General features: G+C 36.9%; 2 protein-coding genes and 1 non-coding gene across 3 annotated transcripts; 2 read left to right on the top strand and 1 right to left on the bottom strand.

The window, feature by feature from the left end:
• Nucleotides 1-1,575: 1,575 nt before the first annotated feature.
• On the top strand, nucleotides 1,576-23,951 carry LOC116769233 (rootletin). Its single transcript, XM_061527876.1, has 36 exons — nucleotides 1,576-1,757; nucleotides 2,047-2,228; nucleotides 2,399-2,564; nucleotides 2,919-3,125; nucleotides 3,542-3,706; nucleotides 3,919-4,046; nucleotides 4,623-4,734; nucleotides 5,148-5,253; nucleotides 5,601-5,731; nucleotides 5,901-6,052; nucleotides 6,613-6,758; nucleotides 7,438-7,568; nucleotides 7,814-8,010; nucleotides 8,275-8,440; nucleotides 8,819-9,008; nucleotides 9,451-9,620; nucleotides 11,770-11,962; nucleotides 12,185-12,368; nucleotides 12,749-12,924; nucleotides 13,194-13,379; nucleotides 13,651-13,831; nucleotides 14,270-14,435; nucleotides 15,117-15,230; nucleotides 15,860-16,061; nucleotides 17,312-17,421; nucleotides 17,754-17,930; nucleotides 18,090-18,197; nucleotides 18,389-18,473; nucleotides 18,540-18,634; nucleotides 18,793-19,021; nucleotides 19,630-19,774; nucleotides 20,181-20,416; nucleotides 20,819-20,961; nucleotides 21,289-21,450; nucleotides 21,764-21,898; nucleotides 22,176-23,951. Exons 1-36 carry the CDS (start codon nucleotides 1,596-1,598, stop codon nucleotides 22,281-22,283), a joined length of 5,646 nt encoding a protein of 1,881 aa, XP_061383860.1. The 5' UTR covers nucleotides 1,576-1,595; the 3' UTR covers nucleotides 22,284-23,951.
• LOC116769354 (U1 spliceosomal RNA) lies at nucleotides 10,232-10,394 on the top strand. The gene has a single exon (XR_004353458.2). It is a non-coding gene; the product is annotated as a U1 spliceosomal RNA (small nuclear RNA).
• A 466-nt stretch (nucleotides 23,952-24,417) lies between the features above and the next one.
• On the bottom strand, nucleotides 24,418-26,327 carry LOC116768898 (ras-related protein Rap1). The gene has a single exon (XM_032659775.2). It carries the CDS (start codon nucleotides 26,165-26,167, stop codon nucleotides 25,613-25,615), a length of 555 nt encoding a protein of 184 aa, XP_032515666.1. The 5' UTR covers nucleotides 26,168-26,327; the 3' UTR covers nucleotides 24,418-25,612.
• Nucleotides 26,328-27,903: the final 1,576 nt, after the last annotated feature.

Below are 27,903 nucleotides of genomic sequence, written 5' to 3'. Positions count from 1 at the left end.
TATTTTTAAATTGATAATATAGGATTTAATTTTAAATAACTTAAAAATCATGTCGTGGCGTCGTTTTTATTTACGTTTTATATTAATTAACAAAATACAAGGCCAGTTGTGAGTTGAATTATAGATAGACTTTTTCGAGAAACAGTTAAATAGATGGATTCGTAAATGAATTTATTATACACAAAATAATAAAATTCTTTTTAATGTTAAGGCTTAAATAGTTTTAATTTTCTTTTAAATGTGTTTTTGAGAAGCCACGCTAGTTCCGTTGCTAGGATACGGTGATGTGGAAACAAAGGGACATAACATGTTCCTACATATTATTATATTGTTTACAACGAAACCATTACTCACTACGTTTAATAAAAGAACATGTCAGGGGACTCTTTGTTAGATACAGTGTCATAAAATGAACTGTAGCTAAGTCTAAGTAATGTTTTTAGCAAAAGAAGAGAATCAAATGGAAGTGTACCTAAACCTAGGCACTTTATATATGATTTACTTTTTAAGATTTATGTAGTATTTATGTAGCATTACAAAGGAGTTACGCTTGCTTTTTATTTATTTTTGTGTTGGTATTACTTTGATTCGTAGTAATTATCGCCAATTCCTCCTAGTTGTGAATTACAAGAGGATATATAAGCAATTTATTCCGTCGTATGCTGTTTCTGTGATTTTTCTCTTTCAACAACTAAAATTTAAAAAAAGAATTATATATTGCGGATTCAATTAACAATAATATTCCTATCTACCGATTACCTGTTTACATAAATTGATACATTACTGTCGTCAATGCTTTATTGTAATACATGTATTTGTATTTAATAAAGTAAATACCCACGTTGTTACATTTCGAATCTATAATAACAGCGCGGTACACCCCGTTTTATTCAGTGCGATATGGCTAGCAATTAGATGCCTAGACCGATATACAGTATTCCCTACCAGACACCCTACGAAAGTTAACGCCACAGTGTTGCAGTGCGCTTTAATGCAAATAGTTTTTCTGGTACCAAAAAATAATACAACCTCAACTAATTTCGCAGCGGTTAATCGTGAACAGATTATATCTTAGATAGCGTACGGAGTTGCAATTTAAGTTTTAAACTTCTAGCATGTCTTACGAGTTTAAATCTTATCGTCACTGCTATATAGAAGTTAAAAGGAAAAAAGTCAAAAAGAAAGTGACGTTTCAGGTACACCTAAGCTTAGGTTGTTGATTTTAAAGTTGATTTTATAGACTTATTTTTATAACAGTTGCCAGCGAGGGAAAGTTTGACGACGCCGAGGAGCGTTCGTGCTCCCATTGGTAGAAAACCAACAACTCTACCACACCAGCGTGTAAGAAAAGAAAATAAGGAGGTAAGAAGTGATTACGCAATTTAACAAAGTTCGTTTCTTTGATATAGTGCATGAAGGTTTTATTGTTGATAGCTTTCATTATGTCTGTAAGATCAGGTAATCTGTTACAATAATAATGAGATGATATCTATTGATGACCTTTATATTATACAATGCTTTTTAAAGATACCGTACAATGTGTTTTTTATGAATAATATTGATGCTTCTAGAAATCTCCGGACGGCACTGCGGAAATGGATTCGCCATTGAGCGTCGGAGGCAGCGACCTTCGTCGTCAGAATGAAGAGTTGCGGGCCCGCCTTGCCGGGGAGAGCGCTGACCACAAGCGACGGCTTGAGACTTATAGAAGAGCTCAGCAAGGACAGGCAGCTTTAGTGTCTCGACTACAGGCTAAGGTTTATTAAAATGTTTCTTCATTGTTACATATAAAATAAAGAGCCATCAATTTTATCAATGATATAAATATTAAATAAAGATTTCTGAACGCACTATACAAGCAGCTGATATTGACGTTTGTCAATTTGACAATGTTATCAAAACAATTTCAAATGTTTTTATTTTTACCGTATACATTTCATAGTAAATAACAAAAAGTTGATATATAAATAAAGTTAACAAGTTGCTGCGATCGTTTATGCTAGTTTTATCCAATTTAAGACAAACTACGTTTATATTGTTACATAGGTTCTGCAATACAAGCAAAGATGTGCAGAACTCGAAAGTCAGATGTTGGAGACGCCGCGCAGCGATCCTCAGGCGAGTTACCGGTCTGCAAACGCACTACCAGCAGCCCCGGTCGAGCGCAAAGAGGAGAGGATCGCGGACCTGGACACCGCGCTCAGGAAGATCGAAGAAGAGAAACACAAGTATGGAAAGATTTTCGATAATATTGGAACAACTTCGAGACATTGGAAGAATACACTGTCCACGTTTTCGAATAACCATATAACTTAAGCACTGTACTGAACATATTATATTACTTCTATTATTATATATTTTTTTAATTAACTATATTTTGATTTTATTCATTCAACAGATGTGAGAAATTGGTTTCTCAGAACAATTTACTCAGGGAGCAGCTAGAGGAATCCCACCAGCTCAACGAGGCTCTCACTAACGATCTCCAGAAACTGACCAACGACTGGGAAACACTCCGGGATGAGATGGCTATCAAGGAAGACGAGTGGAAGGATGAAGAGCAGGTATGTGTTACAAATACAATTTGGTAAAACTGATATTGACAGCATAGATTTTTAAGTAAAAACTCAATTTAAAAAATTTAAAGGAAAATTTCAATATAAGCAGAGTTTACAATTGCGATCTCTAGAATATAATTTTCCATTAATATAATATTTTATAGTACAGGTTCGAGACCTGTTTACATCAATTTGTTTTGTTATATTTTGGATTTTACTTCAACTATTTCCTCAACAATGTCCATTTTAGTGTTAAAAATTAAATTTTTAATAGATTATACCACTTTTAGATATAATTTGCTACAGTTGGATAATAGGATTTGTTACTCTTAGCTATAACTGAAATAATTATCACTTCAGGCCTTCAATGATTACTACTCGAGTGAGCACAATCGTCTTCTCAATTTATGGCGTGAGGTGGTGTCCGTGAAGCGTTTCTTCTCGGAGACTCAGAGCAACACCGAACGAGAACTCTTCAAAGTCAAGAGTGACATAGACTCGGCCGCCAGAGAACTCGTCGGTACCTTGAGCGGTTTTGCTATCACCGCTTATGCTCAAGGAGCTAAAGTGAGAATTTTTTGATCAATGTAATACTAAGGCTATGTATGTATTTAAATGAAACTAGTATTATTCGGATTTACTACGCGGATTTTATTATTTAAAAACTACATAATCCCGACGTTTCGGTTACTTTGCAGCAACCGTGATCACACACCTCGTCTGCCCGTGATCACGGTTGCTGCAAAGTAACCGAAACGTCGGGATTATGTAGTTTTTAAATAATAAAATCCGCGTAGTAAATCCGAATAATACTAGTTTCATTTAAAAGAATACTCGCGAAAATCTTAGATCTCACTATGTATGTATTTGTTGGAATATTTAACTTTTCTTTGATCAATTTCTTGGTCAATCTATTTAATTTCAAAGTTCCGCGTTTAATACTCGCGCCAACAATATTATGTGTGATAATATCTATTTAACAGCTGGAGCCCCTTCAGACCCAGCTACCACAACCCTCTTCACCTTCACCGCTGGAGAATCTCCGTGTGGAGCTGCATACCGCAACCTCACAGAGAGATGCTGCACAGTCGGAGTTAAGAGAGAGAGATTCCCGGATACAGAGACTGCTGGAAGACCTGCAAGCTTTGGTAAGGAATTGTGGTACTCCTATTAATATTAGAAGATAGAAGGGAATGTTTTATATTGGCAAGTGGCTGTTTCAAACAAAATTTACCTTTTATATGAACAACTCTTTCTACACTGTTTATGAATTGTCTTATCAAATATGTTATATAAGTTTTTAAAAATTTACTTTAATAAAGGTACATTTTCTATGACATTTGTTTATAATTACTTGTAGGAGGATCGCTGTGAGGCTCTCTCCAGTGCTGATGAAGAGGTCCGCGTTCTGCGAGCCGCCCTCGAGGACGTGGCCAGGGCGCTCATACAGGACTCGGACGAGAGAGGCGGAGTCGCAGAACATCATCGGTATATGGCTTTGTATATTACAATTATTAGTTTTTCTATATTAACAAAATAAATTAAATTACTTAACTATTAGACTCACTTCTTATAACATCATCCATCCTAAAGTCTCTAAGAATGTATATTGAATCGTTTCAAAGATTAGTTTAAATTTTAACTGTTAGATATTCAAAAAATATATATTTAAGTATATAAGTATGTTGTTTACATAAAAATGGTTTGGCTAATATTACAAACAAATAACACATTTTTTTTTATATCTAGAGGTATTTTAGTCTAAATATATATATATGTCCCCACCCAGTAAGGAAACTACAATTTTATTTGAAAGGCGCCTCTAGCGCCATCTATTAGCACGAAGGTTGTTGGGATTGGTTTAAGCTACCTAGTTGCTAGTCTACTTTCAGTTGCTTTATATTAATTGATTGTTAGTACAATATACCTGAGGTCCCAGTTTAGAATCGTGCTTTTGTCTGTAAAATTTTCTATTCGAATTTTAATTCGTTATAACTTGAGCTTTAAGTCCGTAGCCCTAAGAACTATGATTGTGATTTCAATGTCTGGTGTCACGTCCCGCAGTCCCCGGTCCCCCGGCCGAGCCTCCGGATGCAGCACGTTGTTCGCTGAGAGCGCCGTCAGCGCCCTGCACGCCGCGCTCAACAAATACCAAATACAGATCCATGACTTACAGGTGTATATGCGTATATATAAAATGATCTGTAGCTTAAGTGTAAACAGTTTGCATTGCTGTGTATTAAGAATAATTTAGGTGAAAGTATGAGTTTATCAACATACAGCGCCATCTATCGTCAGTGAAGAAGCCTTCATACAAATTTTCACAGTCCCGTATACCGACCGGACGCAGACTTTGGGATGATAATAATCTTTATGTATATTGATGTACGAGCTATTGTGAAGTCTGCTTAAAATCGATTCCTTTCTTGCATGAAAAGATAACAAACGTACGGACAAACATCGTCCTATAATAAATTCTGTTTAAATTCTTAGTAGAAATTCCATATAAATATTATATAGCATAACTTACCTTGGCACCTTATGATGTGAAACAAGAAGATCTTTAAAAAACCAAATCTATTAACAAAGGTTCGTCTCCAAAACGCCCGCGAGCAACTGTCGGCGTGTCGGAAAAGCTGCGAGGTCGGGGACACCACCAACTCGACCCTGGAGAAAAAAGTTCAGGACTTACAAGGTGTGGCCCTGAGAGACCAGCATAAACTCAATATTTCAGTTTTTGGTGCACTCAGAAACTGTATTTTATATTTTTTGACTAAAAATCATTTGTACGTAATATATAATGTGGGAGCTGTGAAATTTCAGTCACCATTGAAGGTGGAGTTCGAAAGAACATACTTATATGAATTAATTACTTAATAATCTGAAAATTGTTTAATGAGTACGCGCCAACATGATTTAAAAAATACTTTACAAAGTACTTTTATTATTATACCGTACAAAAATAAGTACAGCGTTCCAAGTCGGTGGATGTTTGATGCACGGTTCATTGTGTATGATTGAAACTTATGAACTTATTTCCAGAGAAACTGGACCAATCCAACTCGGATCTAAACCAGCTGGTCCAGGAGAAGGAGTCCATGCTGAAGACCATCGAGGCTCTGAGAGCTGATAAGAATAACCTCGAAAGGAATCGACTTGAAATTAATTCCATGGTATATGTTCGTCTCTCACTAGAATTACTAGGAAACTACCTAGTTTCTGTTGTATATAAGCTCGAATGTAATATATTAGAGTCGTGTTTATGTTGCTTTACTTTAAAAATGATACCATTATTAAATATTTCTTATTTATACATATATATATATGTATTTTCACGTCAAGGTCGAATCTCTCACATCTGATTACGAGAAACTCCAGAAGATGAACACTCGCTTGGAGAAGAATATAGAAGTACTGTTGAATGAGAAGAGGGATTTGAATTGTGAAGTGGATCGCTTACATAGAGAGGGAGCCAGCAGGGAGGCTGTGTTACGGTAATTTTTTTTTATTTACAATAATATCTAAGATATTCGCGTGTATTAATTTATATGAAAGTAATATTTTCGTATCTACTACGCGCTTTTTATTTTACAACCACACACTCCCGATGTTTCGGTTACTTTGCAGCAACCGTGATCGCGGGCAGACGAAATGAGAGCTTCGGATATTTACGTATATTTTTTTTATGGTAGAAGAAAAATAAATTAAATTTTAAATTTATATCTATCTAATGTAATCTAGATATTCATTTAAATAATTCTTCCTACAATATTATTTTCTTGGCTAACATTGGACTATTCCTTTATAATGTAAATGAGAGTTTATCTAACTCGCTTAACTCAAAGCGGCGTGTCCGGCCCAAAAAGACACAGATTTCACATTTTTTATGTATTCAAATCTAGAAGCTTACATTATGTCAGTATTGGTAGTCACATAAACTAGCTGGCTAGTCTAAATATAGTATATGTAAGCCAAGCCACATAGCAGTTAAAGATTTCGCAATAAGTATTTAGATAATTTAACTTATAATGATCCCTAATTCTATATCATGTAGTGCTGAAGAGGAGCGCTCGGGTCGCCTCAGATCTGAGCTGGTATCTGTCCGTGAAGACCTGCACAAGGAGGCGCTGGCGAGGGAGCTGCTGGAACAGCAGAAGATCGAGGGGGACGGACTGCTGCAACAGCTGGAGAAACATAGGAGTTAGTATTGCATAAGATCAGGAATAGTGACATTGACGCATCTGGGTGACAGTTACACCTGGTGATAACTGAAGGTACCTCTAGTAATAGAGCAACTTAAAATATGTGTTCAAAGTTTTATTTAAATTAATTTTAAATAAGGATTTCTTACCTCTGACACGAAAATATTGTTTAAGTAATAAAAATGTATTACATCAAGCTTGGCGATGAATTAATTAACACATTAAAATACAGATTATAAAATTATCTTAATTCATTACACAACATTTAAAGTCTATTGAGACTGGATTTTCTGCCAATGAAAATCAATAGCGGTTTGTTTGTACACAAACTCACAAAGTACCTTGAAATATAAGGAAGGATTTATAACTATATAGAAAGACAAACTAAGAATAACTAAAAATGACATGTTTTATTGTTAGATAAAACTGAATTCAATAATAATTTTATCATACAATTAACAACTGTATATATATATATATTTGTGTATATATATATAACAAGTGTAAGTTGTGTATAAAATAGTATACAGGCTTTATGATTTATTTTTAAGTACAATATAGTAATAAAGAATATGTTATATTAACATAACCTGGACTCTATAGTGTATTAAAAATACTTCAAATAAACACACTCAAATTCAAATTATAATATCCTATCTCATCTCATCTCGTATCAGGTGAGCTGGAGATAGAATTGGAGAGAACTCTGTTAGAGCGCAGTGACCTGCAGGACCTCACAGAGAAGTTGCAGACGATTGTTAGAAGCCTGGAAGATGATAAGAAGAAACTTTTAGAAGATCTCAAACAGGTACAGCTGGCTTTGGAACAGATATCCTAACAATTAAAGTAGACAGAACTTTATTAACACCCCCATATAGGAATTTAGTGTCCTATGAGTTTTAACTCATATTTTGAGTTATAAAATTATTGTTAATATATATTTTTTAAAACTTCAGATATGTTATTATTTGATGCTAAAAATAAATATTTCAATTTATTAATTATCTGGTATATGTTTATTTAAATATCGTCATTTTTTTATTTAAATTCTAGATGGAGACAGACAAGTCATCTCTTCTAAATCAATCGTCAGAACAACAGAGCGACATGAACTCTCTGCGCAAGGAGTTGCTGGCGGCTGAACAGAATCGGATGGAGGTGGAGGCTGATAAAGCGAGTTTGCAGGAAAAGATAAAGTTCCTGGAGGGAGAGAGAGAGAAAGTAGAGATAGAATTGAGACAGGTGATGAGGTGAGGATCAAGTGTCATGTCACGTAACACATCCTGTAAGTAACCGAATTTCGAGGGTAGTTTTTTTTTTGGGTTTATATTATATTTTTCTGTTGTGATTTGTTGAAGACAAATCATGCGGACCTATTCATATCAAAGTAGTTTTAATTTTATTGTCACCAAGATATTATTTTTTTATATGACTTTCCATTCCATTATTCTTTATAATATTATAGATAATATAATATATATATAATATTCCATTATTCTTTATAATATTAATAGAGAACGCGGGGAACTGAGCTCGCAGCTGACGAGTATGTCACGCAAGAAGGAGTCTCTCAATGAGGAGATGATGAGACTCCAACAACGGCTGGAACAGGCGGGAGAGACCATCGGCCGACTGAACAGGACTCTGGATGACAGGGTCAAGAACGGGGAGGAGAAACAGGTGAGGGGAGAGAGAGAGGGAGAGGGAGGGATATGGAGAGAGGAGGTCTCAAAGAAACTGTGTTCTTAAGTAATCTTTGGTATTATTGAATGGCTTCATTAAAATGAGATAAAGTGATTATACATTTCTAGAAGCAATTATATAAATATCCCTTTAGATGTGTGACTTAGCTAATAGTTATGATTACTTTGTAAATGTTAAAAATCAAATTACTTCTAAGTAATGGTTCATCAAAAAATTTCTACTGAATGCCTAAGAGCTGGTTCTGAATCATAATTTTTCTAAATACATGCAGAACTGTTGCTTCCAATAAAGTTATCCTGTCATTAATCACAAGTTAACGCACACCAGCAACATATATCTGTCTCGCTCCCGCAGATTCTGATCGACAGTTTAGACAAGGACAGGCAACACCTGCAGGAGCAGCTGGCTGGAGCTCGCTCGGAGAAGGACGCGCTGGAGGCAGCGCTGTTCGAGGCCAGCACAGCGCTGGAAGACGCCGACACGAGGAGAGAAGCCCTCACCGCTGCTATGAACGAACAAGCGCTCCTCGTCGAGAACTATAAAGGTTTTACTACGTTATATGGACTATGGACTTATATGGACTGATGTTGAACATTGGTTGCATTATTAAACCATGTTCCGCTTTAAAATTCAAGCGGCCATAGCGTTATCAATGAATTTGAATAATTTGCGATCGGAGACGGGACTTAAAAATTGAGAGAGAATGGACGAAGCCAAATATTTCTCGTGGGAAAGGCAAAAAATCCAAATTTATTAAAATTGTCAGGTTAAACGAACCGGCTATTCAAAAGTCGAAGTCGAATAAGTCGAACGAAAATGCTTTCGCCAATACTTAGTTTTAAAGTCTCAAAAGCCTTCGATTAAATCAATAACTGTAATTGTATTTCTGACTTTTAAAAGATTTCGAAATGAACATTTTAGTCTCACTTTACAAAGCGGAGACAAAACAAGAGACATTTATACGTCATAGTCCACATTTACTCCAGGTCAAATAGCCCGTCTATCTAAAGACCTGGAAAATAGCGAGAAGAAGCTTCGAGAAACACGTAACAGTATGACGCAGTCCTCGGGGAAGAAGGAGGCGGAGTATCAGACGGTCATAGCCAACCTCAACAAGACCACCACAGACAACATCACCAAACTCAAAGAGGAAAAGGTATATCCTTCATTGTATTCGTCCCAAATTTAATTTATTTAACATTTAAATAAACTGTTGTCAAAAAGATATTTTTTTGGAACATCCGAAACAAGTTTGATCTACATTAAAAGTTTTTTTTTAATTTGAAGATATTAAAATGGCAGAAAAGCAAAAAATATTTCAGTCATAAGTTTCTTTTATTAATACTTACAGTTGACAGCTATGTTATTATTCACACACTGTAGTGACATTAAAGTCATAGCTGTAGTCAATACAACTTCCGTCAACATTTTTTCTGTAAAAGCGAATTCTATTAAAAGTATGTTCTCTGTTTCAATAAGGTGAACAATTTTGTTTTCCTTAGAATTTTGTTCCCTATAATTAAATTACAAAAATAATTTTAGGCCAATGCTCCCATAGCTTTCAGTCTAATTGTGCTCAAGTCCATTGTTAGCGTAATAAAATGACTTATTTCGAATGCGTTCAAAAGATGGCGCTGTCTCTAGACTATTTCATCATTTACTAAAGTTTAACTAGATGTCGCCGTATCCATGAATGCCCTTTTCCTGGATCACGCTAGTGGGATTTTTCTCCGTCGAATGACTACCCCTCGTCGTACAACACAACTCATACTTACCTGGCGTAGGGGATACCGTGATCATGAAGGCGGTTCCCCCGGAGCGAGGCCCCGCCATTGCACTGCGGCGGGGTTGACCTTTGCGATTATCCCTAATGCGGATAACTCGGACGCGTAATTTTTGGTAGTGGGGACTGCGTACGCGCCGTCCCCTTCATTAAATGACAATTAAAACTAGAACTCTCGAGAATACGTGTTCATGTTAATATTGAATATAAGGAAGTGTCACCTTTCTTTATAAGACACAGAAGGGAGCTGAAAAACAAGGCGTTTTGTAAAAAAGCTTTTTTATGTAAAATACACATTTACTAATGTATTGTAATAGAGAAAATCGGTATGTAAAATCAAAATGAAAATTGCTCAAAATAAGGCCATACGATACGTAGAGATACGATATAGTTTAAATGTATATATATAATGTATTTGTGTGCTGTGTGTTTTTTCCAATAGCTCGATAGAATTAAATCTTTTTTTCGACTTGACTGTTGCCGTTAGCCCTATTGTCCTCTACAGCGTCACCGGGAGGGTGACTTACATCACTAATCCGATGTACAAATCTATTTGTTGATTTACCTCTAAAAGTTCTCGGGATCCGGAGAACTGATAAGTAATTCTCCAAGAATATAAATGTACTGCCGACCTTCACAGGATACTAGTTCACAAGATGTCATAATGTTGACCTTTTGTTATACGTAAATGAATGTAGCCCTTAATTAATGGAGCTTTGTAAAAAAACATTAGTTCATTTAAATGAAACTAATATTATTCGGATATACTACGCGTGCTTTAGTTTTGTTAAAAACTACACAATCCCGACGTTTCGGTTACTTTTCAGCAACCCGTCTCTCGTCTGCCCGTGATCACGGTTGCTGAAAAGTAACCGAAACGTCGGGAGTATGTAGTTTTTACCAAAAATAAAGCACGCTTAGTATAGCCGAATAATATTAGTTTCATTTAAATGAATAAAACTAGCGAAAGTCTTAGATCTCATTATGTAAAACATTAGTTGTTCATGATATTGAGAAAATTTTCCTCCATATTAAATAGTCAGATACGAGTAACTAGTTAATTTAGATTATGAGCTCCGAATGTCGTGTTTTCGTATGTCACGACGCTATTTTATAAAACATTGCTTTCGACTAAAAAAAAGTGTAAATGTATGAAAAGTGCAAGTAATAAAAAAAAGTAATAACAGAGGAATAAAAAAGTGAAAAACTTATATTATCTACTACAAACTTCATATTTGCATACTTTAAGTTCAATAAAGCCAACACGGTTGCTTTACACTCGTGTCTGAGGTACAGGTTCAGTCTTGATTTTTGATGTTCAGCGTTACTTACAATATCTTACAAAATGGCTGACACCAGTATTTATAGTTTTCAAATACAAGGTTACACTTAAATGTTTCCATTACTTTTCAGTATTATATTTAATTATAATAAGTCATAAAAATAATTCTAAGAATAATAGTATACTATAATTAGTACGACAGGGATGGCGCCACTTGCAACATTTGTTTTCTATTCACAGGAACAACTTCGTCAATCACTGGAGCAAAAGCTCAGTCAGACCATTGCGGCGTTGACGAGCGAGAAAGAAGCATTTGAGGCTAGTGCGAGGGAAAGAGAGAAGAAACTCCTGCTAGCCAGGGACCAACTGATACTGCAACATGATGAGGCCATGCTGAGGGCAGAGAACGACAAACAACAGGCTCTACTGATGGGTACGAAAATGTATTAGAAATTCATTCACATAACATAAATAAATACAAATTTGGTTACACCTGGGTCGCAAGTCCCCGGCACTGTTGAAGCTCCTCTCCCTGCAAGGATGGACCCGGCACCCGCACGGTGAATCCGTGGAATGCTTAGAAATTTCGTCTCTGTACAAAATACTTTCTTTCAAATTTCGGTATAATAAAGGTCGGTGTTCGATAATTTTCCAGCGCACCAGGAACACCAGGCGTTGATCGAACGTCTGGAAGAAGCGAAACGAATTCTGTCATGCGAACAGAACAAGCTGGAACGAGTCAAGAGAGACGCTCAGGCTAGGTTCGAACACGACAGGAACCATATCAACCAGCTGAAGGATGACCTGTCAGCCTTGAAGACCAGACTAGAGGAAGCCAAGTAAGTAGAGAAGATGAACATCTCTATATACAATAATAAAATGATGAGGGGCACTTATAATTTAGTTATGATTAATTTATATTTAAATTATGGTAAAAAAATAATAATTTAAGTTTCTTTGGCTAACTGAGAGCTATTTTCATCAGTGGAAGCTTCTACTTTAGTACTGATCTATGCTTTTTCTTGGATATGGTCGTTCGTTGAAAGACCTACCAAAGAAAGACTCTGCAATGCAAATATAAGGGCCTGCTGGATACATTTACTAATAAAATTTTACAACAGTATAAGACATCATTTTCCATTACCTTGACTTACCTTCCATTCTATAGTCATTCATTTCCTTTGTCCGAAAATTCTGATCGTGTACCAAATTCAACCAGAGCCGCAGCGGAAGACGAATGTGTCCGTTATGAGAACAGAATTAAGGAGATTCATTTGGAGAAAGAAGGAGTTAACCGGGAACTTCAGGAAACTAAGGCGGCGCTCTCACTGGCGGAGGATAAATACGACGGGGCGTACGGACAACTGCAGGACACCTTGCGGAAATTGAAGGACTGTGAGTAGGGAAAGGGTTAGAGTAGAGGGAAAACAACTTTAGGTTTGGCGAAAAAATTGTTGGTCTTTGACAGTTTGTTTGTAACATTTTTGCTTTCATTGTGAAATCTGTAAAATATACCTGTTGTTTATAGGTCATGACTTCTTTATTATCGACATGTTAGCTTCCAGTATAGACAAGATCATTTTTTTATGGATTAAAGTTCAAGTGTTTTCGATCGGTATGCAGAAACTTTACGGTTTAATTAATAGGATTCTTGCTGATTTCAGTGGAAAATGAATCGGAATGTCTTCGCAAGGATTTGACGGATGTGCGACGCCAACTGAGTCAATGTAGCGCTGAAAGAGACAAATATAACAGCGCTTGTAGAGAGCTGAGAGATCACGTGAAGAGAGCTGAACACGAGAGGAGGGAGGCTGCGAGGACCAGGGATGAGGCGTACCAGAGAATCACAAGTAAGGGGATTTAGGGAAACATAAGATTTCTCGTTTTATGGCTTTACGGTCTTTAGTTATAGACATAAAACAATATATTGCTGGCTTCAAAAATCTAATATACTTGTAATTGCATATTATTTTTATTGTACTCAGCAAATCGTATGTTACATTAATGACAGGTTAATAACAAAGTCCCATTCTTTTTAGTCCATAGCCCATAAGCTATCAACTAATACTTTGTGTTCGATGTCCATATATGGAAGTAAATGATAAAACATTCGCAACACAGGTTTGGAAGAAAACCGCACAACCCTAGAGCTGGAACTGTCTCGCGTGCAGACCATGTTGAAGGAGTCTGAGAGTGGCGGGGAACAGAGCGAGAGGGCGCTGAAGGCGGCAGAGACGCAGCTGAAGAGGGAGAGGGCCGCCCTGGAACAGGCGCAGCATGACATTAAGGAACTACAGTCCAGGTCGATATTGGAACCCTCTTAGAGTGTACTCTATCTCAATCTTATCTCTTATCTCTTAGAGTGTACTCTATCTCACGGTCTGTAGGCTGTGGGAGATCGTAGAGAAAGTAATTTAGGATCTGCTATCATCTAGGTTTTTGGTTAATGAAAAGTATACAAGGGTGGAGATGGAGGGAGGAAATTTTCGGAACTTCAGAACAACATGTGACTTAGTGAATTAAATAAGTTATCAGTATACCTTAATGAGAAAGTATTTTTTGTGGTGTGGATGTAACTGGACTTCATCGCCTCAATTGATTGCAAGCGACTTTTAGATCATAAAAAAAACCTTAATACACAACACATCACTATGTGGCTAGCTAAGCTTTCAGTATTTAAAATAAATAATGCCATTTAATGTAAGATATTCTAACCGGTTCATGTTTTTGCATATGTTAGGCTTCAGAATAGTAACGAGGATCGGGAGCGTACCTCGTGCGAGGCGGGCGCCGCCCGACGTCATGCCGCCGAGCTCGAGGCCACCCTGCAATCCGTCCGCGGAGACCTGGCACACGCCAGGACACGAGCTGCGGGGCTGGAAGACGCGCTCAGGGACAGGGAACAGGTATTATATTATGAAAGAATAATGGGAAGGGATGGCTTGACTTATACATCGTGTTTGGACTGGAGGTAATACTCCTGAGATTGTGGAACAGTAAGCGGCTAGGATATCCATTCTTGTTGGAGAATGTCACGACACAACTTCCTCGATGATAGAACTCTCCAGAGAATTAAAAACATGTTGGTGAACCAATACAGATCATACAATATAATTTCTGCCTTATTGATATCAAGAACTGTTGGCAACAACTATGGCCGCTGATTGATTTAGAGAAATATCAGAAAAAATTTGAGTTAGTTGAAGTTATTTTTTGTGCATAAAAAAAACAGTACTGTTACATTATTGTGGACGGGGAAACTAATTCTTGTAGACTAATAGTCTTGGTGTCTTAGATTTCCGCGTGTCTTCATTTAAATGAAACTAACATTTTCGGATATGTTACGCTTTTTTATTATTTGAAACTAAATACTTTCGACGTTTCGGTTGCTTTGCAGCAGACGAGACGATAATTTTCGTCTCGTCTGCTCGTAGTTAACGTCGCCAGTATGTAGTTTTAAACAATAAAAGACAAGCAAAGTATAACCGAAAATCTTAGTTTTATTTAAGGGATCAGTACGCTAAGTCTGTTAAATTGATATCATGCTGTAAGTTAAGATTAGGGTACACGTATTCGTTGTTTGCCAGGAACTAGTGCTGCGCCTCGAAGACTGCAGGTCCAAGGAGCGCAGGTTGGAGGAGCTGAAACATAACCTGGAGGTGTGTCTGGCGGACGCGACGCAGCAGATACAGGAGTTGAAGGTCAGATTTTCATGTTTAAAAAGGAATCTGAAGAAAGATTTTGTTTCTAGCTCCTATTGGTTATTCTTTTTTTTTGATAATGTATCCAAAAATATAGGTCTAAAATTAATTCATTGTGTTTTGTAAACTTATTTTCATCCGTAATTTTCCTCAGCTTTGTAAGAAGAGAAATTTTTTGATCACCAAAGCCTAGTGACGGTAATAATCCTAATTTTTTAGCAAAAATAAGTTGCGGTCATTTAGTAGTTATATAGATAATTAATTGTTTGAGCAAAACAAATTGAAATGTTTGTTATTTCCTCAACTGCAATCTCAGAAATCACAGATATAAAAATGTCGCAACGTTTAAAATAAAATATTGAAATGGGCATAGATAACAAAATACACTTGAGTATTACAATTTTCATCCTAGTGAAGAAACATAGCATTTTTTAATAAGCATTCAGGATACAGGAAACAATATACAACAAAAAAAAAATTGTGAAAAAGTTGCATCGCGAACCTAATTACAGCGTTTCAGTTCTAGATCATTAGTACGGCGATACTATCAAGCGCTATTTACGAACGATAGACTGAAAACCATCCGCTACTAGTGTAAGAAATGTTTAGTAAAAGAACTGTCGTGTTAGACCCGCGTGGGCGCCAGTGAGGGTCGTTGCCGCGCGTTGGAGGCGTCTCTCTCTCAGAGCGAGTCCAGCCGGCGCGAGGTCGAGGCCAAGCTGTCCACGGTCGCTCACTGCTTGAAGAGAGTCTGCGGACTCCAGGCCGATGGCAGCCTCCAGACGAGAAGACGCCTCGCCAGCCCCTCCAGGAAGTACAGCCCGCACAGAGGTATAGTGAATGGACCTTGGGACTTGGGCTTAGAGATCAAATTACGACGCTCGTTCATTGAACAATCTATAGGGTTTTCCATTAAGGGCGCTTGATCTTTCTTTTCTTCCATCGTAGCGTGTGCTGTGTGGCACGTAGCGCCGTCCTGTTGAAACCACATGTTGTCCAGATCCATATTCTCGATTTCAGGCCAAAAGAAGTTGGTTATCATCGACCGGTATCGCTCACCATTGACGGTGACGGCCACACCATTATCGTTTTCGAAAAAATACGGACCAATCACGCCTCCGGCCCAAAATCCGCACCAAACAGTCACTTTCTGCGGGTGCATTGCCACTTGGTGAACCTCGTGTGGATTGGTCTCGTCCCAAATACGGCAATTTTGCTTGTTGACATAGCCATTCATCCAAAAATGCGCCTCGTCGCTGAAGATGATTTTTTTGAAAAAATCGGCGTCAACTTCCAACTGCTCTAATGCCCAGTCAGCGAACACACGGCGCTGTCTATGGTCATTAACCTTGAGCTCTTGGGTCAGCTGGATCTTGTACGGGTGCAGGCTCAAGTCACAACGCAAAATTCGCCAAGTTGTCGTCTGCGAAAGGCCGAGTTCCTGTGCGCGACGCGGAATTGACTGCCGCGGGTTTTCGAGGACACTGTCGCGCACAGCGGCGATATTCTCGGCAGATCTCGCGTTACGTTGACGCACGGGAACCGGCTGATTGTTAACTGACCCGGTTGACTCGAATTTGTCCATCAATCGACGGATAGTCGACTCGGCAGGACGATCATCGCGACCGTAAAACGGGCGAAGTGCGCGGAACGTTGCTCGAACTGAAGACCCATTTTCATAAAACAATTTTATGATTTGCACGTGCTGCTCGACACTGTAACCTGCCATGGTGGTTTGGGAGGACGGAATGAATATAACACACTGCATTTGACAGCTGTCACTCAAACAACATGGCCGCAATCAGCTGTCAAAGTTCAAGCGTCCCTATTGGAAAACCCCATATTTACCTTTCTTATGGAGTCCATGAATATTTCTCGCTAACACGGACGTTTCTCAAATATCTTCCGAGCAGCTTATCCGTCAGTCGTGTAGTTAAAAAATAATATAAAATCTTAAAACGATTTCATCCCAACTGTTCTGATATGATTCATTTTGATGGTAGTTTTAGTGTTGTGTGTTGATCCAGTTACCACTATTATAATGAGCGAGTGAATTTACATGTTTTTTTTGTGGTCCAAAGGTCGCGATCATTCTGAGGATAGAAATGAAGTCATAGACGTGGACCCGGAGATGATCAAGAAGGGAGTCAAGAATCTGATGCACGAAGTGTGTCAGATCGAACGGGAGAGGGTAAGCATATAAGCAAGCGCTTGTGTTTACACGTTTATTTGAATGCGATAACCTCCTAACCCTTTAGAGTCTGGATGGAGCTTACTACAAGCGGACTTCCTCGTCGAAATTTAATATGGGGGCCAATTTACGGCCAAATGTTTATTTATTTTAAGTCGTATTGCTAAATCCAAAACATTTAGAATTTTCATGAAATCGCAATAAATCAATCGTTAGTGAATGTTTTTATAATTTTTTTGCTTTCACTTGGAGCGTACTGTTTCCTATTCTGTTTTTATTTTAATAATATAGCTATTTTTTAATTTCTCGATTTCCTGTCTCTGTATTTTCAGGACGACTGTAAGGCTCAGCTGTCAGTTCTGAAGAAACAGCTGAAAGAAGCGACGGAGCAACAAGGGAAGGGCGAGGGAAAAGTGCAGGCACTGAACAACAATCTGAGAGGAGTTCAGGAGGAGAAAGCCAGACTACAGGCGACGCTGGGCCAGAGAGATGTTCAGATAACGTCCTTGGTACGAGATACTGAGAGATAGAGTCACTTTTTATCTCCAAATAGCGTTGATGCTATATATGAAATTGTCCCAAAATTAATTTATTATATTGAAAATTGGTTGAATGATGTTCTGGTAGAATTTAGTCTTTCAGCAATAATTCCCATTTGCATGTTGTAGAACGAGGTCGTGCAGACGAAGACGGTTGAGGTCAGCAGTCTCCGCGACAAGATCACCAGCTTAGAGGCGACGCTCGCATCCCTCACGGAGGAAAAACTACACACCGGGGTATGTAGTCACTTATACAGGGGCTTCGGAGTGCCTTTAAAAATCTTCGAGGCCCAGCCTGTATATGAGAAAATTCTTGTCAAGTCCTAATGTATTCGTCCTATTAAATAGAAATCTTTGATATGTTTTTCTTATCTTGTCGTCAAAATGGTATGGTTTCCACGGAGATCATCGTTGAATATTATTTGCAGAACAAGTCTGAAAGCCTCCGAGCGCAACTCGCGGAGAGAGTGCAAGAGGTCGCTCAGCTGCGGGAGGCTCTCACCGCCGCTGAAGGTATAAAGAGATGCTTTAAGTAAGTAATGTATTTTATATTGTATTTTTACACCATTTTGTGACTAGCTCGTGCCTCCCGGCTGGACGTGCGTCGCGCTCAGTTGGAGGGAGACGTGCAGAGAGCCGGCGCCGCCGCCAGGGAGAGGGAATCCGCACTCAAGGTCCGCATATTGATGTGTTATTTTTTTTTAATCTGAAAGTTTTAATTTCAGTAAGAGCAAAGGTTATATTATCTGTGAAATGAGCACCAGTTAATGTGTGTTCCATTGCTGCCTCTTATACTGTCACTGCCTATTACAATGAATATTTTGTTCATCAGAAACTACAAGAGCGCATAGATGGCTACACCCGCACCATAGCTTCCTTGGAGGACAGGTGCACTTCCCTGAAGGGTACCGTGGAACAGCTCTCCACGGCGCTCCAGAAAGCAGCCACAGCGGAGTCTGAACTGAGAACAGAACTGGCCAGGACACAGCGACTGCTGAGCGACGCTAAGAACAATGAAAATAATGTGACGGATAAGATGAGACATATGCAGAAGAGTATTGGTGAGCTTACTAGGAACGTAGATATTAGAGGTGACAGCTGCGAGATCTGGGCCCTGTAATGAATTTTTCGTTATATAACTTTATTCGGATTCAGACCAAGTATAGGAAATTTTAGATGTTAGGTTCGATAGCAGCAGACGGTAAGGAAGAAGAACCGAAAGTTACTCTGAACTACTTTTATTGATTATTAAAGTGTATGCTACTTACTGAAGTACGACTTACTCGATGTAAGTCTATACAATATAATAGTAAGTAACGCTATAATATTCAATTTATTTAATTTAATTAATGTATAGCGATTTTACGTTCCTGATGAATTTACGTTATCGCCTCTTTCAACATAAATCTATATCAGCCATGTTCTGTGGTGAATGTGCTTGTGACTTGCATTAAAATATTTATATACATTTCCAAAAAAAGCTACCGTCTAAACCCACCCATTTTATGTCATTAAAAAGCGGTAAAACATAAAGGCTTTAATTGTCCAGAAGCTTTACTATCGCAAACGTTAGCTTTTCCGCAGACCGCGCTGATGAAGAAATTAAATTGAATGCGTCTTAATTTCAACCAATCGAATGTAATATAACGTACGCGTCGTTTTATTTCAGCCAATTGTGAGAACGAACGTCGCGTCCTGGCTGAGAAGCTTGAGAGTGCGAAGGCGGCTCTGGCTGAGATGAAGAGAGTCAACTGCACGCTGGAAGACCAGGTGCATAGACTGACGAACCAACTCAGCAACGTGGAAGCGCAGAGGTGAGGCCATTAAAAGAGGTCTCATGCCGACTTTATATATATAGATGACGTTTGTTCCCGTTACAAACAAAAAGTATCGAATCGATTTTAATAAAACTTTACCATAGTCATGTTTAAACATCAGAAAAGAATATTATACTCGGACTCGGTGTGCCGGGGTGTGGTCTGCAGTCGAGTGATGCTGATAATAGATGGCGCTGCCGGTTGGGCCTCAGTTTTTTAATGCACGAACTGGTTTCTCTCATTTCAGATACTTTTTAAATATGTTGTATGACTTTTCATATTGATAATTCGTCATCAGAAAATGTGTAATATCAAAAATAACTCTAAAAATATAAAAGTTGATTTAATAAAGAAAACTAAGATTGACAAATATATTTTAAATCTCGCTAAACATCCGTTGCAGGGTCGATCTAGAGTCTCAGTTGCGTATGGCGGCGTGGGACGGCAAGGAGAGTCACGACGGAGAGTTGGAGAGAGAGTTGCATTTATTACAGAGGGAGAGATCAGAGTTGAAGAGCAAGAACGACGCATTACAGGACGCCGTCAGGAAACTAGAGGCGGAGAGAAGAAGACCCGCGCTCAGGAGCAAGAGTCATGACAGAAACGACAAGAATTACTTCTCATCCGATATCGATTCTGGTTGGTGTTATAGATTTTTTTTACACTCAGCTAGGGTATAAAGCTTCGGAGCTAGGATAAGCTAGCAATTAGCTTTTCTAGGTATAGGAATTTCTAGATGTAAAATCTTCTAGATATACAATACTTAAATTAATTACAAAAATTACAGGTACGCTTTACTATTCGTTTTTTTCGTAACTCGTTTGCATTAAATAAAACTATTTGTGAATGTTCACATTCCCATCTCGTCTGCCCGCGATCACGGTTGCTGCAAAGTAACCGAAACGTCGGGACTATAAAGTTTTAAAAATAATAAAATAGGCGTAGTAATCCGAAAATATTAGTTTCATTTAAAACTTAAATGAATACTCGCGAAAGTCTCGGATGTCATTAGTTTGCACTAATTAATTTTTGTCATTCAAGGCGCAGACTCTACCAAAGACGTTCTCCTGTATAAGGAAGTCCCTTGCAAGGACAGGTCCTACAGCGAGCTGAGTCTCCTTGAATTGGAGAACCGCGAGCTGAAGATGAAGATCAGGAGACTGGAGAAGGAACTCGCTGATAAGGTCAATGACACTTATTATGTCTTAGGCATTTAAGACCTCTTATACCATTATGGATTTATTCCCAAAAATTTGGTCCCATATTATTCTGATATGACCTATTGTGTTATTAATTTACAACCGTTTCAATGTTTTTGCATGAAAATAAAATACTTACACAAAAAGAAAATACGACAATTTTTACATTTTATATATATATTTACTGTCTGTGACGTGAGACGAGTTTAAAAGTACATAATTTTAGACAGTAACAAAAATCTATTAAAATAAGTCCTCTTATATTTACACTCCTCGTTATCAGTGACATTTAATTTTAAACCTTATCTATAGGAGTCAGAGTTGTCAATGGCTCGCAACAGATATTACTCGGATCTGTCCTCAAACAACGTTCAAGACGCGGACCAGTACCGCCAGGCCGCGATCCAGGCCGAGAGACTGTTGGAGGCGAGGGAGGCCAGCCACAGACAACAGATCATGAGGCTGGAGAACCAGGTATTAAAGACTTAATATTACAGGTTTTTTTTCTAGCACGTGTCTTAAATACTATCAGACTTATTTGTGGACGAGATTCGGTCTCGGTTCTGTTAAATCCCGAAATCTTAACATTGGTCAGTCTTGTATATTACTTTGATGAACAAAGAAAAATTTAGTTTTGACTAAGCTTTATGCTCTTTGAGGCCATCGATACATACATATAAGTACTGTCAATTGTTAAAAAATTCTAAGATTTCATTCGTACATTTATATTTGTTGTCTCACTCGCACACACCTAATACGCTATCTATCCCACTCTGTCACTCTCCAGCTGTCTCAGCTCCGAGCCCAGCTGTCGAGTGAGATCCGTCGTCGTCAGGCGTACGTAGCTCGCAGCGGCCGAGCGGCCAGAGACGTCCAGAGACTCAGGACTGCACTAGGAGACTCACTGAGAACCGTCTCACAGGTTTGTCAACCAGACTCATAAGACCCATGAGGCTTTAGTAATGTCTATAACTACATAGGCCTATTATGTATGGCTGGCAGGGTGATTATTAATAAAGCACTGAGGAACTCTTAGACTATATAATATTTAAGAAGAAGTAATGTTATGTGTATGTACAGTTTATGTTTATCTATGTATATTTTAGCCTAACCCTTAGGAAACTCTTAAATATTTCTTTAATATAATAAGATGATATACTTCAATGCTATGTTGTCACAATACAAGTGTCTGTCCCCAGGACCCCGCTCTGGACTCCTACAAACTGGAACATGAAGCTCGCAAGCTGGACAACACTCTGACACAGAGCCTGCCACCTCTCAACGACAGTTATGAGTCCTCCAAATAAACAGACCCACAACATACAACCGATATTTCAGATAATTTTCTACTTATACTGCTATAAATGTGTTAAAATTTTACAAATTTAATTCAATGTATCTAAAGTCTTTGTACAATCATTGATATCAATTTTATTATTAATATTGGTGGAGCATGACGCTGATGAGATTCAGATAAGATTGTGTTTTGGTTATTTAAATCCTTTAAATGTCATATAGGTAGTAAATTATGGTCACTTTGTACAAGTGTAACTTCTACTCATTATATGCAAGGTACATGCACCAGTAGGTTGAATTTTTAATATATAGATATATAAAAATAATGTTAGTCTATCCAGCCCTTACTGTTCTACACTTTGTAGAATGGCTTGAGAATGACACTTGAGATATGTAGGTCATGTTTACTTAAGTGTGCTCTGAATGGTTTTGAAAATTAAAAAAAATTAATCCCAGCATAAAGGTAGGTATCATATGATTTTTAACTCCAAACAGTAATTTTAAGTTTTGACAGCTGTTTTATAAAATATTTACTACATTTATATATATATATATATATGGTCTTGCATTGTGTTCCATGAGACATGTTAATCGTGATTCAATGATTCACAAGCCAATGCTAAGGTCAATTCGCGAGCCGGAAGTTCTCGGAAGCGATATATTTTTAGGTGACTCAACTTGTCTCGTCAGTGAGAATTTGTTTGAATATAATCCATAATAGATTTATGTTACAGCGAATATTATAATGAATCCGACAAAGTGTTATTTAATAGTTATTTTTTTAAGTTATTTTCATCTCGATATCTACCAAAAAATGGTACGTTTTATCAGTATTATGAAGCATCCCACTTGATTCCACTCGTGTGTAGGCGGCCTTCGATGACCCTACTGTCGACACCCTCCAATAAAAACGAATAAGGCAAATTGGATGTGGGCTGAAGATTCATATATATAATAACTTCGAAATTTTAACCTCACGTTACACACATGGTTGTTTTAATTAGACCTGTCTCTAATTTTCCTTGTAATAATCGAGAAGGATAAAGCTGTTAGTGGAATATTTCAATGACGCTTTAAATTACGTTTATTGGAATAATTTACGTTCATATAATTATGATGCAATCGTTAGTCATTTAAATAATATTTTAAGTAATTTAATATATATCTTATATTATCACTGTGAATTGTAAAAGTGCTCGGATTGAGTCGAGACCCCAATATTTTCGACTGATAACAGCCGTAACATCCAGTGCACTGATAGCGTCAGTTCAGTCGCCGTCCGATGTTTTTTAGACGAACTTTTACTATATAGATTTATCAAACACGCTTTAAGTTAACCTTAGTTTTATTAGTTTTCGGGTGATTCGTGTCCCGCTGAACTAGATCTATGTACGAGACCTTGTTTCACACGAGGGATGCGTCTTAAATATCCTATGTAACCCGACTCTTGATTTGTAACATTATAATTAGAACGCTTGTTTTATACGTAGTCGTTAGAGGCGTATTCTGTTCATTACCAATGGACTGTGTCAATTCTTATGTTACTAGAATGTCGACATACGCCCGCCACGTCACTGCCATTATTTTTATCAATGTACAACTAGACATATGTCATGTTTGAGACACGTTTTATGAATATTTTATACACCAGACGAATCAATAAAATAGTTGTAGAATAATTGCTTGTTTCATTTAATTAAATTTCATTAAAATACCGACCCAATTGTCAGAGGGCTCCGGCCGGATGAGTCATGCGACGGATTCATTGTGCTCGACACGCGAAAGCAAAAAAAATAATTCAAAGGTTATTAAATTTAAAATTGGTTTTATTGATAAATTTGCGAAATTAAAATAAAAAAAAAGAAGAGAAAATTAATTGTACATATCGATTATTGATTGAAAATATAAAGAATATACATGTTATTAATTTGCACAATATATATATATATATAAAAATATATACTTCAACTCAGATCAAGTCTATACCAATATCCTTGTGCAGATTTAATCTTAAATAATAACAGAAATGACAATTCAAGGGAACATCTAAACCGCAACAATATATGAACACCTATATATAATTATTACTTTAACAAAGTTTTCATAGCAACACATAGGATGGTAATTTACATTTAAATGAGCCAATACTTGTAATACTTTATTTATTCAATTTACAATAACTTTAATATTCATCTAGACTTTAGTAAGGTATAGTATCCGATGAGTGCCGGCAAACAATCTACGGGACATGGGCACTATCATAGCGGCTTCACCGACTCGGAGCTCGAATACATGAATGCGAGACTCCGAAAGGTGTGTTGTCATAACTTTTCATACATTTGTATTATATAACAAGACAATAATATATCTGAAAAAATTTAATGTATCCTTATATATTAAACATTTTACACTGGTTATGGCCCACTGGCACAAACTCTTGGTCTCCGAGGAGCCCGCCTTACTCGCATACGGCTGTTCAGAAGTTTTTATATCATTTTATTAAATGCTATCATAATATACCGGCTCAGCTCAGACATGGAAAATGATTTGTTCATGAGAACATGCTACATTAATATACAATTTATGATAAACAGTTAAGCATTCTTGGCAGATATAAGGAAACAATGTCCAAAACAACCAGCACTCACACAACAGCTAGAGAACTAATATGACAGTAACAAACTATATTTTAAGTAAAGATTGTGCAAATCCTTTAAAGCTTCGGACCTTTGATGATGAGCAATGACGCTATGATAACTCCGGTTTGTATACATTTTATAAATGTCTGAACCAAGCGGGGATTTTAACAATATCCTATAAGAAACTAGGTAGCCTTTGCAAGACTCGTTTAATATAAAGATACCAATTAAATATACTAATAGAGATTTAGGCAGTTACAGTTTTAAACTAATAGTTACAGCTCTGTATGATTTGGAAATCACAAGTTATTGGTAATTAAGTGAAGTGAGAGATTACTTCTGAACATGGCATCATTCACACTAATCATAATGGAAATCGGAGGGTGAAACACATACAGGCTCTTTGAATGTATCTTTATGAACCACTAATATAAATACACAGCTGAGGAAGTAGTCAACTTAATACAATAAGGAGACAACACCTATGATAGGATCTGTGATGCATTTCATCTCATCTTACAGCTCCGGACCACAAGAGCACAACAAATGCACATTTCCAAAATGCTAAGGGTATTCAATAACCAACCATGCTCACCCGACCTAATTAACTTTTGGAACTGTCAAGAGCCATATCTGGGTACGAGAAGTCTTTCAAATTATTAAATATTTAATACCTAGTTGCGTCGGAAGCGCCTTTATCTTTACAGCATGCGACATAATCTTGGTTTCTTCTTGTTTTTTTCCTCCTTGGGTGATTTTTTGTTAATCTGTCGCACTAGATCGTAGAACACTTCGTTCACACTGATTTTAGCCTTCGCGGAGGTCTCCATAAAGACGCAATCGAAATGGTTTGCGAGGTTCGCGCCCTGTTGCTTGCCAACCACGCGCTCCGCCTCCAGGTCACACTTGTTGCCAACCAACACCATTGGTACATCCACCTTGTCCTTCACCCGCAGAATCTGTTCCCTCAGGTCCTGTAAGTCGTTGAAAGTCGATTGGGCTGTTATAGAGTATACTAAGACAAACCCCTGTCCGTTTTTCATATATAAATCTCTCATAGCGGTAAACTGCTCCGTTCCGGCCGTGTCTAGAATTTCGAGCATGCATTGCTGTCCGTCAACTTCTACTTGTTTCCGATAGCTGTCTTCGATGGTGGGGTCGTATTTCTCCACAAAGATGCCTTGTACGAATTGTACTGTCAGGGCGGATTTTCCCACGCCCCCGCTACCCAGAACGACTATTTTGTATTCGCGCATTATTGATTGTTTTGATGAATTTGAATTAATACACAGAAATTAAAAGATTACACAGCTAAAAAGCACATTAACTAGTAAGTTATTGCAAAAAAAACCTTCAACAAGTCAAACCGCCATGACACCGTTAACAGGGCGATGGCTCACTTCGTTGGTGTTGCCGCTACCATTTTAAATATTAGTGATGTAGGGTTGTTTGGTTTTTTTTTGTTAATACTATGTGTACAATGTCAAAGTGCTGTTATATTTTATATAAATTCATGGTATATATAAAAATATTATAATAAAATCTTTTAATAATAAAATTCCTTTGATTATAAAATTATTTTGATGTAAATATTTTGTATGTAATGCTATTTGGTGTAGGGTTTTAAATCGTTTGTGATTTTGTTAATAATGGAATCTGTTGAATCTCTTTTTGAATGAATATAATATTTGAATTTAGATTAAGTCACTATAAATATTATGTATATACAATTAGAAATTTGCTTTATTATCATATTTTTATTTTTTAATTTTGTGACACGATGATATGAAGCCTTATTATTCTTGCAACATTTGAAAATATTGCTAATTCTAAATAGGGGAACTAGATGGAGCGCTCAATGATGGCTTTGTAAACATTAAAGTTCAAATGTTGTTTTAATTGATTATATTTTAAAGCTTCTTGTTTCATAATAGATGGTTTGTTACATAATTATTGCAACCTCTGGATTTTAAAAATAGAGTATTTATTATGTTGATAACCACATGCATTATATATTTTAACGAATTTTGAAAACCCTGCATATACATTGGCGGTTTATGTTAAAGTAAACGGTCCTAAGTAGAGAAATAAAATAGGTACAAAAAATTTAAGTACAGATATAAATGTCACATTCTAGCGAGCTAAACAGCCGCTACTGGTTCTAAAAGGCTATGAATATAAACAAGTTTAATTTATTTTTGTATATCTGTTTGACAATCACACGAAAAAATTTTATTGAACTGAAAAAACCCACATAGGTTTAAAGAGAAACAATTTCATTTATTTCAGTAAACTTAGAATATCGTTATAAAGTTACTTCATCCATAAAGTTCAAATTTAATTTTTAATCTATAATTTTTTTTCTTGTAATCTATTACTTTTTTTTATTTTTTTTTTAAATCTCGTGTATATCTATTTTATATCATAATCAGTTAGTAATGGTAACCCTAATCATCGTTTTTAGTTCTACAAATTTATTAATAACGTTTCACGCTCTTGTCACATTGAGTGCCTAATCGATCAAAAAGCATGATTTTTCACTTAGAATTAGGTAAGTGTCTAATGCCACGGTTATTTTGTATGTGATTAATATTGCTACATACATTATTGATTACGTTACCTTGATATACCATTTAAATTCTCTTAAATATTTTCTTAACTTCGGTACGCGGGCCACTTACAGCGCCATTGAGTAATTGAAGTGTTAAATAAATTATTTTTTTCTCCTTAACTAGGATACTAAAATATAGTATTGATATTTAAATATAAATTGCTTAGATACTTAGCCTTTTGCGTTACACAATTTTTTTTTTGCAAAAAAAAATGAAATAGCCTATTTAATTTTGAGAATTATTAAACTTATATTATGATAACTTTCAAATGGTACGTCCGATTTAAATTATTTAAAAAGTAATTTACAGATACTGAGGTAAGCTTGAAAACGAAGTAATTTATTTTTATGAGTTAATACCATATTTATGTAAATAGCTTT

Source organism: Danaus plexippus, chromosome 5 (assembly GCF_018135715.1).
Source record: "Danaus plexippus chromosome 5, MEX_DaPlex, whole genome shotgun sequence".
NCBI classification, from domain to species: Eukaryota; Metazoa; Arthropoda; class Insecta; order Lepidoptera; family Nymphalidae; genus Danaus; species Danaus plexippus.
This window is presented reverse-complemented; position numbering and strand designations above follow the sequence as displayed.